The sequence below is a fragment of the Macrobrachium rosenbergii genome, chromosome 2, assembly GCF_040412425.1.
Source record: "Macrobrachium rosenbergii isolate ZJJX-2024 chromosome 2, ASM4041242v1, whole genome shotgun sequence".
Taxonomy (NCBI): Eukaryota; Metazoa; Arthropoda; class Malacostraca; order Decapoda; family Palaemonidae; genus Macrobrachium; species Macrobrachium rosenbergii.
Genome location: NC_089742.1, coordinates 63,140,555 through 63,157,659, shown reverse-complemented (window position 1 = coordinate 63,157,659; position 17,105 = coordinate 63,140,555). Strand labels below are relative to the sequence as shown.

Sequence of the window (17,105 nt, the reverse complement as noted above, 5' to 3'; positions counted from 1 at the left end):
CCTATGATGATAGGGCATGCCACCCCGCCTTTTTCTTGACTAAGGAACCACCACAGTGCCGTTCCTGAGCAACGTTACGTGAAGCTTAAAGACTGAACTTAAAACTTGAAAGCACAAGAAGAACTAGGATGTTGAGATGCAAAACAGTCTGGTTAAACTACAATAGCTAAGGGTAGGCTAAGATGGGAATTGTACCCAACCTAACCTAACCCAATCCCAAGCTCTTCGAGAGCAGAAAATCTTCTTGTAGAAGTCACTAACCCGAAGAACAGGCTCCGGGTTATTGAAGAGCAGGTTGATCAAGACAGGTTCGAACTAGGTAGGCTAGGCTAAGAACTCAACTGCTTAGGCTAGGCTAAGTAAGCCACCTAACCTAATCCTACCAAATTCTTGAGGAACAATAGATATTTCCTCATCTGTCCTTACCCAAGAAATCCTTAGGCTAGACTAAGTAAGCCACCAAAACCTAACCCAACCAAGTTCTTGAGGAACAGGAGATATTTCCCCATCTGTCCTTTGCCAAGAAAATCCAGAGGTGTTCTCAAATCATTTCTTGAGCTTACAAGAGCTTCAACAGCAGTAGGAGCAATCACAGGTGTTGATTTAATCTTCAAAATTATTATATAAGTATTACTGAACTCACAAATGAGATCAATAATACAGAGAGAGAGAGAGAGAGAGAGAGAGAGAGAGAGAGAGAGAGAGAGAGAGAGAGAGAGAGAGAGAGAGAGAGAGAGAGAGAGAGAGATCCCAATTGGCAACAGACCTCTTCTCACACAAAGGGCTCCCATCATTCCCAGCTCAACAAGTCACGTCCTCGGAATCATGAAGAGTTATGTCTGTAGATGTGTCAAGAGTCACATCCTCATACAGACTTGATAAAGTCATGACCATGGACGAGAGCAAACAGACGTGCATCAGCCCTCGAACTTTGGCCTTTACCTACATGATCGAAAGGCACTGTACAGACGCGCTGCTGATGACTTTAAGATGGTTGTCGTTGACGGCTGTGGTTGTGTCTCGCACGGCCATGGCCATGATTCGGACAACTGTGGAGGTGAATTGGATGGTTGTGGACATGATTCGGCTCCATTCTAGAAGTCCACTGGAGTTATATCAATGCTCTTCACTCAACAGAATAAACGAGGCAGTGAACGGATGGGAAATGGTACTTCAATGTGGCACGGCCATAGGCCATCTCATTCTCTTCTCAACCTTCCATTCAAGCGAGGTCGATGGTCCATTCCTGGACACATCATCTTGCAACAACTTCTACAGCTGCCCCTGTGCGACGTCCGTACGTCCGTGTTGTCATGTCTGAATACGAAATGGCTGACTGGGATGAACCAACTGCATGTACATGCTTCTTCACCGACTCGAACGTGTGACAGAACACAGTCGAGAAAGCTTGAATGAAAATCAGAGGGCCTTCTGGAAGAGCATGGAAAGATGGTGACAAATGTCATGGACGTTCGAACATCGAGTCGACAACAGTTCTAGGGTGGAAACAAGTCCACCGTCGTGCAGAATCCTTCATGTACATCAAAGGGGAGTGCATCACTTCTTGGCTGGACGTCCTTGAATACAGGAAGACGAACGTTGAACCTGGTCATGTCTGTGGATATCTGGAACTATGGCGACTAAGTCACAAACACGCGAGCGTCGAGGTGACAAAGTCTATGATGGAAACATGTCCCCAAAGGTCCAGAACCTCTCACGCCCAACGAAGGAAAGTGCATCAACTCTCTAGCTGGAACGTCAACTAGAACTTCCACAGCTTCTTCTATCTTGAACCATCTGGTGAGAAACGTTAACTCGGAGTTCAGAAAAAAGCCGAGTGTCCTACTCAAGCCAAACCCCCAGCCAAAGCTGAATGCTCGAGAAAAGCATCATCCAAATATCGGATTTCCGAAGAAACCAAAGAAATCGGAAAGAGCTACCAAGTCATGTACAGGACAAATGTCGGTTGCTCCCTCTACCTGAGTGTCCGTAGAAACGGGTAGAGGAGATACTAGTTCAGGGAATATTCCCCGAACTAGTATATGCAAGGAAACCGTGCACCTGGTGCTCTGTGAAGCAGGATCTTGGAGAGAGACTCACGACACGAAGAAACCCCAGTCATAGACTGGGGAGAGCACTGATAGAAGAAGGCAAAGATGATGATGGTGCAAGTTCTATGGCTGCGTTGGTCCCGACTACATGTTCACGTCCAGCCAGAATTTACTGTCTTGACTCTCCTGTCATGGGGTGGGGTGTGAGTCGTATGGCTCACTCCCTTCCCTTAGATAGATATATTTCTTTTCCTTCCTCTCAGGGTGGTCGGTTCTTCCCTTCCTGAGGAGAATGTGTATTATTTTTTTCTTTTAAAGCCCTACAGTTCAGATCCTGTTTTTGCCTCTGGACTTCCCTGTCTTCTTGCACGACAGTTGTCAGCAGCTGCTGCTTGCCTTGAAGTCGGACAGCAGCATGTTCTGCTCAGAGCCTGGGTGCCCCTCTATGTTCTTTTCGTTATATATTTGGGTATCTGCCCTGTTACTCTACACACATTTCCATGCACTTTACATAACTTATTACCTTTGCACAGCAAGGCGCTGATGTTAAATTTGCATAATAACAAAATATTATATGATATTCATGTTTGGTTGGGCATCATACAATCTTTAGTGTTGCGCAGTTGAAAGCACTGCATCAATTGTCCCAACTTTTAATAAGGAATGCCTGCAAAGTTCATGCAACATTTTTAAGTTTATTAATTCCTTTCATTTGCGCATACTGTACCCTAAACTAAATTCAGATCAAAATGATATCTATAAATCCAAACTTGCTCTAAACAACAAATGCCTAAGTAGCTGCAGTCCAAAGATATAAATGATGATATGTTATACAGTCCAAAGATATAAATAATTATAAGTTATAATCACTCTACTGCTTACTAGTAACCATATCATACAAAGAAAGTTTCTGGTATATCATACCATAAAAAATGGAATATAAGCACACTAAAAACAGAAATGCAGCCATGATAATTTCTATCTATAGGGTAGTACAGTGGAAGCAGTATATAAATAATTTATCTGTCATCAAGCATTACATGAAAAAAAGTTACACAAACTTTCACAGTTGTACAGTACACGAGTGTTACTACTTTAAAAAGTCATGGGGAAAATTTGGCATGAGATGTTTTTGCCATTTAACAAATTCTATATTGTGATTTTTAATAAGTACAGTAAAATACATCATTATATGCACATTACAAATCTGACAAAAATACAGTAAATGGTATATTTTGAACAGCTCACTTTTGGATGTTTTGGATGGTAGGATTTTATAGCAATATTATACAGATTAATTCTATCTTTCAAGGTACAGTATTATTTGAGCATTTCTGTTTTGCAAAATAAATCCTGATGTTATAATACAACCCACTTTGCCAATATTCGCCTCTCAGATTTTAAACAGGAAAATGATTACTTTAACAATTTTAGAGCAAAAACCGTCACTCTATGATCGCCTTTAAGCATCTGCTCCTTTTCCAAATATACACTTCTGAAGCAAAATCCAACTTGTTCTGTGGCACATCTAAAGTCCCCCAACTAACAGAAAATCGTCATTTCAAATATGCTTTACTAATTACACACTTTGGCTTTGACCAGTTTATGTTCTTCTTTTACTATTTTTGCTTTACTCTTGCCATTCCATGATAAATGTTGTGCCCTTTTCCTTAAATTTGCGTGATGTCTTCATACCTGGCCCTAATACTGAATACTTTGGTTAAGTGTCTATTTTGCTTTGACAGCCATTTCTTCGTATGAATGTTAGTTATTTAGGGATTCAGCTTGTTAAACCTATTCTGGGTAGATGTACAGTATTAACTTCAGTAATACTAGTAATGTTACTTGAGTCAGATTTTCTGTTTTGCACATTTTCATTTTGCCTTTGACTTTGGTTAACCTAGTGTTTTGTCTTTTGCTTTCTTCTAACATAATATTAATTAAGGTCAACATAACCTGCTTTGTAGAAGTTAATTAAAGTTAGCCATTTCTCTAAATTGTTATTAGTGTGGCTTTGTGATTGTCGGTTAGTCATTGCAATCAATGCTATGATTTATTCATTATAACCTAATATATTTCCATGATTAATTTAACAGCACTGGAGGTGTCTGTGGCTTCCCTAATAAAGTCTTATTTATATGTTTAGTGCCACTGAAGTCTTCTTGAATTTTTCTTGTAACTTATTTATCAGTAATTAGATTAGACATATACAGTATCTGTATTTAGTTAGCTCAGAGCAGATGCCTGTGGTCTCCGATATGTCAATGACCCCTTCCCCTTGAGCTTTGTCTACTATATCGAGGCCCACTGAGATTTCCAGGATGAAAATGCAGAAGAACTAACCTTAAACACCTTGAGAAGGCAGCAGGATAAAGCCTGTACAAACCTGCCCAATTAATTTATCCCTCTTCCAAGTAAAGGGATCACACTCTTGTACTGTACTTGACCAACAGTGTAGATCTTCTTCCTCTGGGTGTTTGTCATTCTTTCCTTCAAATCCTGAGGTAAACATTGTGCCATACTTGTCTCACCAACCCTTGGGACAAGAAATAAGTGTTTCACCAGATGCCAGCACTCTTCACAAGACCAATTTTTAGTCAACTGTGCTTTACCTGGGAGCATGCTATAGCCCCTTCCTCCTGTAGGTAGACTCTGAAAGGGCCACTGTTGGGATGGTTTCTTCACTGAGGAAGCATTTTGAGTAGGTTTAGGGGCAGGAGTGGGTCTTACCAACTTCTTTTGCAGAGCCTGTTGAGTCTGTCTCAAAAGGTTACACCAACTCACATTAGACTTACTAACAGCTTCCTGAACAAGCCTGTCATTAGTATCTGTACAAAGTCTACTGATGGCAGCTTCCAACTTATCCTCAGGTAACAACAATTGGGACTCCAAAATATCCTCATTCCGGAGTGACAGCAGAGAGTCCACATCCACCGGGCGGCTTATCCCGGCTAGGGCTGCATCCCTTCTCATTAAAATAATATTAGCCCATATGTTGGCACTCAGATTAATTAAATATGAAATAGCTTTAGAACCAGTCTCATCTACTGAACTCCTTGCTGAATCCGAAGAGGCAATCGTAGCTACAGCAGTTGACCATAAATCTAACCACGATGCTGTCTGGAAGATAGAAGAGGCTGTCAACTCCAATGCAGAGGATTCCTGACACGTAAGGGAAGGAGATTCCATTCTGACTTGATCCATCGTCAGACCCAGTCTCAAACGAGCAACATCTGGGTTCATCTGTCTACCAAACAGTGGAATAACAGGAGTCATATAAGATCCCCTATGTCAAGATAGAGGAGGAGGGAATGTGAAAAATCTATTCGACTGTAAAGAATTATCCCGCCCCAAAATCCGAGAGTTTACATGGCGCAGGACTGACTCCTTGTGACTAGAGCATGACAATTCAAAGGATGTCTTAATATCTTTTTTAAGTCCTAAAAGTGCTTCAATCCCAGTAGGAGTGATCACCGAAGGAGTTTCAGTCCTCTTCAACAGATTATTAAACCGACGAATCAGATTTATAACCTCTACATAAGAAGAAAGAAACTCCTGACTTTCCACGTCTTCCACTTCATTAATCATGTTGTCACCAGAAGAGGAAGGCACCGGAATATCATGAATACTCGCTCTCAAAGCCGAAGGACCCCTATCACACGATGCACGTCCATCTTCTCTTGGCCTAGTTGCATCACGTTGATGTCCAAGGGGCGACAACCATTGAATCCTTTCTCTGTTCTTCAACCATGAACCTGAACGTTCCCATTCCCTTGCGTCCGACCAATCTTGTGACAAATTACGTCCATATCTATCCATACTTCTATGGCCAACACGTATTGAGGGAGAACTAGACACTTTCCTGCCAGACCTGGACCTTGAACGCCTGACCAATGGCTGAACAACATTTTCACTGTCCAACGGCCTAGAAGATGAACGTCCGTTGTCATCCATATATGAATCCTCGGCTTCTTCCAGTACCCTAGATCTCGATTTGAGTAATGTCATCTTTCCTCCTAACTTTGAACGGCTGTACCGGAGACACAGGAACTTCATCACAAATATTATTTGTCCATTGAGCCACCAAGGGCGACCTTTGAATATTTTTTGAAGACACTCCTGCTACATCCCTGTCCATTCCTAAGACTGGAACTGACGAAACTTTCAGTCCTACATTCGTAGGCTTCCTAGGCTGAATGACTGTGGAAGAACCACGACCACCAACCTCTGAGACAGAGCCCACAACTGATTCTTGAATTTGCGTACACACAGGGATGTGGCAGTCCTGGCTCAAAGAAGAAGAAATTGTCCTTCTTTTCTTGGCACAAGGAACAGCCACGAAGTCCCTGATCCTCCAACGCTTAACTGGAGCACGCACAGGTACAATGGACGAATCCGATGAAGAGGCAGACGAAGAAGACGACTTATGTCTTTTCTCCTTGCATACCTTATTAAACTTCCCCTCCAACACTTAATTTCTCCATCACCATTCTTGCTAATGAATCCGTCAATGTAGAATTTGACGTCACCACAGCTGCCATATTAGAAGGTGACATCACTGATGGACCCGGTTGTGATGTCGCTACACTGTGCAAAACACATGAAGAGTCTGTTGAGCCCCAAAATGATGAGGAATTGGTACCGTATGCGTTCCAGAGGAGGTTGTCGTACTTGACCCCATATAATGGAGGCCCGGGGAGGAAGGGACACCCAAAGAATGAGAGACTGGAGGGTAGCGGGAAGCCACCATTTAGTGTGACAACAGGCCATCCAAGGTTGGTACCCCTGATAGGCCTAGCGAGGACCACATGCCCGCCATCCTCTGAGCATCCGGAGCTGGAAAATGAGACAAAGAAGGAGATTGCCCCCTTCCCGAAGGGAAAGAAGAGGCATAATTAAACATTTAATTACCCAAAACCCATCCAAATGCATCCCCCGATGAATCTTTGGAAGGGGCATGGGAAACTTCTATTAGACGAGGTGAAACAACTGGAACAGGCCTCTCGGAGGGGACACCATCACAAGGAGACTGAACAAAGGAAACTGAAGACAAATCCCCATCAATCCAATATGGAGTCTTCTCCTTCCCCTTGTACTGACCCTTCCCATAAATCTCTTTCATTCTTCCACTGACCAATCACAACATACAGGAGAAGGATTAGTTGCATTACATACGTGCTCTCTCATCTGCTACACGTTCGATGAGGATCCGTATTCACTGAAGTTAGGAAACGAGAACAAGGAAAGCCACCAACACCTGAACATTTCCTTTGCTTCTTTCAAGATCCAGGAGATACACTCGTAGGAGGGTTAAGAGGATCCATTATATCCAAGCACATGTCCACAAACTGCAGAAACCCAAACACTGAAACACAGAGAGAAAGCAAAAATAGGCAAACCAAACTGACTTTAGAGAGGAGAGAAAGAATAAGCGTCCTCTCTCAAAGGTGGTAAAAGAGTAACTGATGAAGTCATGGAGTACCGCTTGGGTGTGGGTGGTCCCACATGACTCGTGACTAAGGACAGATGCCACTAGTCCCTTACGTATACAATTTTACTATTTTACCAGATTCCAGCTGGAGCTAGAAGTTTATCCTAATGTTAAAACCAAGGGTTTGTTTTGTATATGAACGAGTCTTTGTCACCCAGCACTAGTACTGAATCGTCAATTCCTAAAGGCGATGACTGTAGGATGCGCCATGTCTCTGGTCATCCTCACCTATGCATTGTACTTCAAATGCCTGGTGGCACTTTGAGAGTACATGCAAGTTATTCTTCTTTTGGATCTCATGACTTGTCCTTTCCAACAATAACTAGAAAGGCTAGATCTTACAAGTGTGCTTCACAGCATACTCACTCACATGATTCTAAGCACAATGCATAGAGTACTGCCTCCTTGGACAGCAGATGTACATGATCTGCTTAACATGCTTACGTGTCTAGCAGCTCAAGGCTTTAGCAGCTTAATTGCTCCCAATTGCAGCAACCTCTCATCCTACTGCTATTCAACATGACTCTTCCTCCAACCGAGCCTCTTCCTCTCCCATGCAAGGGTGGGAGTAAGTCTTTGAACTATGCCTTCCACATCAAGAAATGTCCAATTTATTGCATGTCAGTACAAACAGTATCTCATTCTTATTTAGAAAAAGCTTCAGTAGCTTATCAAGATTTAACAACTTATCCTACTCCTTTGGCTTCATCTTTACCTAGCTCATTCCCTGCTCATGAACAGGTATGTCTTATACCTCCAAGCAATTTCAGCACTAATGCTCAGGATGTGAAGCATTGCTCCTGCACTGATTTTAAATCAGATGTGATTTTGACCCAAGAGACAGCATTTTGGGAGACCCTGAAGAGATTAGTTCTCTTATACACTGATGATTACTTTCAAGTTCCTCTTCAGAAGATGTCTCTTTTCACGATGTCTCAGACTGGCTCAACAATATTTTCTTCCAGAGATAACAAAGACTAAAATCTGTGATATCATCAGCAGAGATCAAGTCTCAACTTAAAACTACAGAAACCCCCTTGAATTCTGAGTTACCAACGCATTCAGGGCAAGAACTCCAAGTCTTGGGCAGATAAAACTCTGTCAGCAGTGAAATTCAGAAAATGTTTCCTAAGGGAAATACTTATGGGGTTTGTCAGATACAAGCAGACCCAGTAGCGATGCTGAAGATAAACCAGAGAACATACTTAAAGCTAGGAAACTGATTGCTTCTCAGGGCCTACCTCAGTCCAAAATATTTGGAGGCGTGCTCCTTTGCTAATAGCATTCTGAAGAAGAGATGCTATTCTGCAGTGGTAATCTTATCTACTCTCAGACTCAGATTTTGAAAGCCTCAGGATGGCTAATGTCATGGACCACAACCTCTTTCAAACCCAACTCGTTATGGAGATTACCAAGAGGCTGGATGCCACCATTATTAGTTACCACAAGGACACCTGGCAGCTGTATCACTTCTCACATCATCAATCTCTTAGTAGCAGTAACTATAAGGGCTGCTACAAGGATTCTCATCCTCCTATTCCATGAACACTGTTATTTGTTCTCCTGCCACACTATACAGGAGTCCTATCCTAATGGACCATCCTGACCAGCCTAATTCTCCGCATGACAGATTTTAGGAAATAAAAAATGGTCTAGAGTAATCTAGAGGGGTGAATGCAAAATTCTAGCATGAGGATACAACAAAAATCTTTAATTCTTTAGTATGTTTCCAGCACTATGACACTGTTTACATCTCCATTCTCTCAGGATGTTGAATAGTGTACTGTTCTCATTAGGCTTGCTTTGGCAGGTACTTATTACTATTAATTGAGGAGAGGCAAGGTCCTGTTTCATTCAAAAGTGTGACCAAAAAAGTGTTACCTGAATTTTAAGAATACCAGCTGTTGCTGGAAGTGACAAACTTGGATCAGCTCACCCTCTTCTGACTGTTAAATATTATAAAGTGACATTTTGACTGCTTTGGTTTTTCATCAAGGGTCTCTTAATCACCTTATTGCAGATGATTTCAACTGAATAATTATTATACATCAAGATTTCTTTAACCCCCTGGCAGCTGTATAAACAAATAACAATCAATAAACTGTGTAAACTGAGTACTACCAATGTTCACAGTACATGGGGGAAAGAATTGGCCAAATGGGTGTTATGAGGCTGCCCGAAAGAGAGAAATTCTTTCCGTGATCTTAACAGGAGTAATCAAAACTGAAAGTCACCTTGCAACACAAGGAAGAGGACTGAGGAATGAGGTAGGAATGGGGTCACTGATCAAATACACTGCCTTACATCTAACCCTATTAATAAGACGTAAAAAACACAAAAATATAAGAAGTACACGTTAAAACTGGGCAATTAAGATGAAAAAATAAAGCTTCAATACCCAGAGCAACCTGAACAGTAACAATTTGTGAATAAGTGTGCACTTGAGGTTTTGAACATTAAAAATTGTATGGCTATTCCTGCTATAAGATTTTGAAATAAAATTTTTGAAACAAGATTCTTTGTCACGCAAGTAACTAAATTCACACTTAGTTGTATTGTTATTAGCTTCATTTTTAAATTTTTTTACTGTTTTAGAAGCTTAAGTTTGTCAATTCATGAAACCAAAGGTTAAGATTAAAATGACTGAGAAATAGTGAATAACCTGTCCTAAATTTATCATTTTTTTTCACTGTCTGTTCTTTCTCATTTTTTATAGTATCTTCACATTTTCCTTCCATCTGATACTTATTCATGAAAAATTTGTGTAAACATTCTATCAATGTTACAGGCACTATTCACTTTTCTAATATCCTTTTTTAATTAGTTACCAGGCATAATACAAAGGAGGTGTTAATCTTGTGAAACAAAACATGGAATAGTATTTCCAGTCATTAACGATGTCTTTCGTATGCCCACTTGATGGCCTGTATCCAATTATTTTTGCAATCTTCCAAACAAATTTACACAAACTGTAATATAGCAAAAATATTACACTTACGAGCTGTTAGGATAAACAACTAAAATGCCTCATAATTCACAATGCCTTGCAAGCCAAACATCTTGACATTCTGTCAACTCACTATTAAACACTGCCACCAAGAAAAAAGTAAATTTTTAGTAAAAAAAAAAAAAACTCCTAGATGCAAGAAACAAAATGCAATTTACCTTGCTCTTGGAGAAAGCAAAATTGATGGCCTCAATACCATGAGTCTGCAGGTGCTTTCGGAATGTCACAGAGGTGTCAAATATTTGTTCGCATATAGGACACTTCCAAATACTGGAAAAGAAAGTTTACAAACATAAGTAAAAGTGTATCTTTTTGTAATTTACTATCAAAATATATATATAGTACAGTATTTCAGCTTGATCTCAAAATTCCTTTTAATCTGAGGAGACCTGGTTTACATTTTTTAACCCTTTAACGCCGAAGCCCTATTTACAAAAATGTCTCCCATATGCCGGCGGCGTTCAGTGAGTTAGCGCCGAAGCGGAAAAAGTTTTTCAAAAATCACAGCACGCTTAGTTTTTAAGATTAAGAGTTCATTTTGGCTCATTTTTTTGTCATTGCCTGAAGTTTAGTATGCAACCATCAGAAATGAAAAAAATATCATTATCATATATAAATATTGGAATATATGACAGCGAAAAAAAAAACTCGTATATAATTGTATACAAATCGTGCTGTAAGCAAAACGGTTAAAGCTAACGAGTTAATTTTTTTTAGTTGTATTGTACACTAAATTGCAATGATTTTGGTATATAACGAATTTTAAAATGATCAAAGCAACACAAAAGAAAATATTATCACAAAATGATGCATGAATTAAATAACAGCCACGGACATAAAAAGTTTTTTTTTTCAAAATTCACCATAAATCGAAATATTGTGCTAGAGACTTCCAATTTATTGCAAAATGAAGGTAAACGATTGAATATTACTAGACTGTAAGTGTTTTAGCTTACAATTGCGTTGTTTTACCATTTCGGTCGAGTTAAAGTTGATTGAAGGTTGAAATTTTGGCAGTTATCGTGATTTATGTGAAAATATTTCAAAACTGATAAAAGCTACAACCATGAGCTAATTTCTGTTGTATTCTACATGAAATTGCACACATTTTCACATATAAAAGTTTATGTAACGACTAATGTAAAACAATGCAAACATTAAACAACATGACGAAAAGAATTTCTTAGATGTTGGCCGAGTTACCATGAGACGTAAGGAAAAAATTTTTTCAGAAATTCACCATAAATCGAAATATTGTGCTAGAGACTTCCAGTTTGTTGCAAAATGAAGGTACATGATTGAATATTACTAGAATAATTGTTTTTAATTTTGAGTTTTAGCTTACATTTAATTAAAAGCTACAACCATGTTTTTTTCCATTTCGGTCGTGCAAACATTCGACAACTTGAAACCTGGCGGACGGAAGGAAAAAGTTTTTTCAGAAATTCACCATAAATCGAAATATTGTGCTAGAGACTTCAATTGGTTGCAAAATTTATTGAATAACTAGAATGTAAGAGTTTTAAAACAATTGCATTTTTAATTTCAAGTCAAACTACAACCATGAGTTTATTAAAAAATTTCAAAACTGATTGTATTCTACATGAAATTGCGCACATTTTCATATATAAAACTTTATGTAACGGCTAATATAGAACAGTGCAAAAATTACGACAAAATGATGAAAGAATTTCTGAAATTTTCGGCCGAGTTACAGCGGGCATAAGAAAAATTTTTTCAAAAATTCACCACAAATCGAAATATTGTGCTAGAGACTTCCAATTTGTTGCAAAATGAAGGTACATGATTGAATATTACTAGAATGTAAGAGTTTTAGCTTACAATTGCGTTTTTCGACCATTTGATCGAGTCAAAGTTGACCGAAGGTTGAAATTTTTGGTCGGCGTTTGCTACGTTCACTCGGCATTCAACAGACAATTTTAGTCAATGTTTGCTACGTCCAACAGGCGTTTAAGGTTAATACGTACAGTATGCTGTAAACTCTCAGTAAAAACTGTTAAGAATGCCAGATATACACCAAGTGGATAATGAACAAACTGAAAAGATATACCAACTAATTTCTAGAAACCAATGGTCTGGAACCTATCTTAATTCAATAAAATTACAGGAGAGTACTTGAAATTCCAAAGACTACCAAATTAGTTTACTGAGCAGCCATAAATGGCAATAACTGCTGCCGGCATGTCTTTTAGTGATTACAAAGCAATATAAGGTATTTTAACAAACATTTAAACCTGGCAATGGCTTACAAACCGGTGCCAGGCACAAACAAAAAACCAAACCAAAATCAGATATGGTGGAACAATTGACAAAACTAGACCATGGTGTCTCTGTGAAGAAAGTATGTGACCTTTATAGTATTAGTGCATCAAACATTTATAATGTCAGGAAGCATAAGCTGACAGTGATTCCAAGATGGAAAATTTAATGAACATTACTGTATATAAAGCATAAAAGAGAATAAGAGTACTGAGCATGTCTAAGTGATGAGTAATTATATACATCATAGCAAAGCACATAATTTGTGCAGTACACAATAAATATATAATGATGATGATTACTGCATTGTTGTAAACACCATTTAGACTTTTTCTCCACTGATGTCAATCATGCTGTACATATTTTTTTGAGTTAAAGAGTGTAGTACTCTTCTTATAAGCTCAGTAACTCTGTAAATGCAAAAAGCTAAAATATCAAAAGAATACAAAAGCTAACTTTAACTAAAGTAATGTATTATACAATACAATGAAAAAAAAATATATTAGAATTTTCTCTTATTATCATAGGCAGAGTTGCCATTTCAACAATTATGTCATCTCTTCCTTCATTATCTAATTGTCTTCAGAAATATCTTCCAACTTTATTAATATGCCTCCTCCATATTGTAATTTGAAAACTTTTTGGTGGGGTAGATAAAAGGCAAGGCAATTTGGTGTTTTTTTATGAATATTCTATAGATTGGATGAAAGACTACTTGGCAACCTCCTTAGCTGGGTGGGGAGGAAGGGTGTTAGCATCTAATTTATTTTTAGCCTGAAGGCATCAAAGGGTTACATATGGATTTCCTCTCATTTTTCCATTGCTTAATGAAATACACACATTTCTTCAAAAGCGAGATATTACTTCTATGCTATCAGTATTATTATTTTTATTAGTATAACTTTAATAATGATTTCTGTCTAAATATGGTTTTCTTTCTTATTCTGTATTATACAAGAATGTTGTGAGAGGAATGTAACAAATATTTCCTTAATCTGTTTTGTATAAAATGATAGCACTTGTATGTGTAAGTATATCATTATGTTCATAATTGTAACTTTCCATGGATACCAAAACAGTGAATGACCAAAACATTAAATAGAATGGTGTAGCACAGTACTGGAATATAACCATATACACATTCTCCTGTATACAGTACTTCAATTCATCTCAAGATTAGCTTTATTTCTCAATGTATTTAATTTTCAAGTATTAAGATATGAATGAGTATGAATTCCTTTGGAGTGATTGACTGTTAAGGTAATACCTATATTTAGTAAAAGTGAACCTTTCATAACTACATACTGTATTTGTGAATAGGTTTTTTCTACACGCACACACACACACCCTGTATACAAGAATTTCAAGTCAAATGTTTACAACATTTTACACACATAATTTTTCTTTCCTCTTTCTCCAACCATTTGTAAACACTGATTTTGTTACTATTATTAGGACTTGTGTTTATTAATTTAGAATTAATGTATTGGCATTATGGGATATTTTAAAAAAGTATGAAATAAAAGTTCAGGGTATTACTGTTTGTGTCAGTTTGCGTGACTGATTTTGAACCGTAAAGAACATTATGGAAATAATATATTAAGTAAACATGACATTATTAGCATTCAAATATTTTGAGAGCTATTTTGTTATCACATGACATAAAAACAGATGAGACTAAAGAATGGTAGACTTTAAGCTGTCTGAAAGTACACATTGATACACATCCCTACATACACACATGCGCATCATACACAAAATTTTTGGAGAAAAAAAAAAAAAAAAAAAAAAAACTTTAAGCTGTGTGAAAGTACACACTGATACACATCCCTACATACACACATGTGCATCATACACAAAATTTTTGAAAGAAAAAAAAAAAAAAAAAAAAAAATTTTAACTTTGCAATGTGCATTCTTCATTCTTTCTTTCTTAACATATTAGTAATGTATGCATACAACTCACCATTCTAAAAGGAGAGAGAGAGAGAAATGTATGGCAGAGCTACAATCATTTTTAGTCATTTTTTTCATTACTAATGAAAGCAGTGATTCGGCAAAATAATCAGTTACACCTTGGATGGTCAGTATACAACTACACACACACACACACACACACAAACATTCTGCACACTGATATATCCAGCAGAATACTCCCTGAGACGACACTCACATTTTCATTGTTTCTTGTCTCACTTTTAAAGACAGGTTGGCAAAGCATAAATGCACTTTGCAAAAAATGATTTCTTAAGCCTGCATTGTATAAGTGATTGCAGTCTACAAACTCATATACTGGGCATGTAGACTGTACATACACAGAATAAAGCATAGTTTTTATATTACAAGTATGAAAAGAACATATTGTATAACAGCAAAAATATAAATTCATTCTCTCTCTCTCTCTCTCTCTCTCTCTCTGACACACACACGCACACATAAATTATTAAACAAAAATTCATCACATATCTCTCTCATTCTTAGCATTTTTGTTTTTTTGGAACATTAAGGAAAATTTTTCAAATATTTTCAATCTGCGATTGGTTACATAGTTTCAAAGCCCTATACTATCATGTATCCCCTGATAGTTCAGAAGACATGGTAATCGGGTAAAATTCTGGAAGCAAGATTGCCAGAAATTTGGTGGTGTATCTGCATACAAAAAAGCCTGGATCTGGCAATACAACATACCTGGAATGTCCCAACTGCATATGTTTCATAAGCTGACCAAAACTGGTGAATTTTTCTGGACAGCTTCCACAATGTAAAACTTCCACAGATGGACGATTATGCTGCTTCATGTGGACCTGAAAGTCAAGATGCACACATTATGGGGCACTATAATAGATGTAAACTTACTACAGAGTGAAGTTAAGAACTTTGGGTCAATAATACATACTATACCTGTAAAGTACATGTAAAAGTCATTATCATACTGGCCCCTTGCCATCTTCTATACAGTGAACCCTCGCTACTTCGCGGTTCGACTATCGCGGATTCACGACTTCGCGGATTTTTTCCATTACGTATGTATATTATAAGAGAAAATATATAGCGGATTTTCCGGAAATTTCAAAAATAGTCGCGATATATGAAGACCCAAATATTTAATTAATTCCATTAATAATTATTAATATCTGCTAGTACTGTTGGTTCATTGCATTATGACATATAATTCAGTACAAAATGAAATTAAACAAAAAGAGAATGTGATCATACGATAATTCATTATAGTACTAGTAAAATTAAACTGAACATGAAACACTAATTAGATGCAGTCTGACATTGTCATATTTGAATGGTGTAAGGCTGCTGATGGCTTTATATATACTAATTATAAAATACAAATGTAATGAATGTGCATCTTTTCCATGAATCTTTTGTACTGCATCCAATAATATTGTTTGTTGCAAAATCACATCTCGAATAAACCTATACTACTACAACAAAAAAGCATAAAATAGCGTAAAGTATATTTGAATTTGAAACTAGCATGTAAGATGGGCTGTGATTGGTTCCATTGGTGATAGATGATGAATCAGCTCCCAAGTTTTGTAATCTCGCCTGTGATTGGTGTTTTGACCGTTTCTCCGACCAGCAGCTTCCTTGTCTCTGACCAGCATCTTCTGCGGCCACTTCGTTTCCCGCTCTCTCGGTAGATAGATGCTGTTTACATTACCAGTGCTGTGCGTGACAGTGTGTGTTTGAAGTTGAACTTTTTTTTTTTAACTTTGTTTAACCCTACAATGGCTCCCAAGCGTTCTGCTTCTGCTAAGGCTGGTACTGAGCCTAAACGCCAACGGAAAATGATGATGATTGCTGAGAAGGTGACACTTCTCGATATGTTGAAGGAAGGGGAGAAGTTCGCGGCCGTGGCCCGCCATTTTGGGTGAAACCGAATCCACCGTTAAGCTACATTAAGAAGGATGAGGCGAAGATTAGGAAGACGGCTGCCATCACCTTTAGCAAGTCAGCAAAGCGATTATTCTGGCTCGTAATAAAACGATCGTCCATTATGGAATGTGCTTTGTCAATCTGGATTGCCGACTGCGGAAGAAGAAAATAGCCTTGGATACGAACACCATCCGAACCAAGGCTTTGAGGTTGTGTGGAGAATTTCCGGCAAAGGAACCTCAAGATGATGGCGACCACGCTGAAGAAGAAGAGGAAGGCAGCGAAGATGATGTAGATGAACCTCAAGCAGGGACATCCACTGATTCCCAGCCTCAGACACGACGTTTTACCGCCAGCAAAGGATGGTTCGCCAAGTTTCAGAAACG

The 17,105-nt window shown here is 38.2% G+C and overlaps 1 protein-coding gene across 1 annotated transcript in view; it reads right to left on the bottom strand.

Moving 5' to 3' along the window:
- Positions 1-17,105, bottom strand: part of LOC136847834 (zinc finger protein 236-like) — a 137,236-nt gene that overhangs the window by 13,127 nt on the left and 107,004 nt on the right. Inside the window, 2 exon segments of the mRNA XM_067119784.1 lie at positions 10,708-10,819; positions 15,517-15,632. Coding sequence (XP_066975885.1) covers positions 10,708-10,819; positions 15,517-15,632 — 228 coding nt within the window.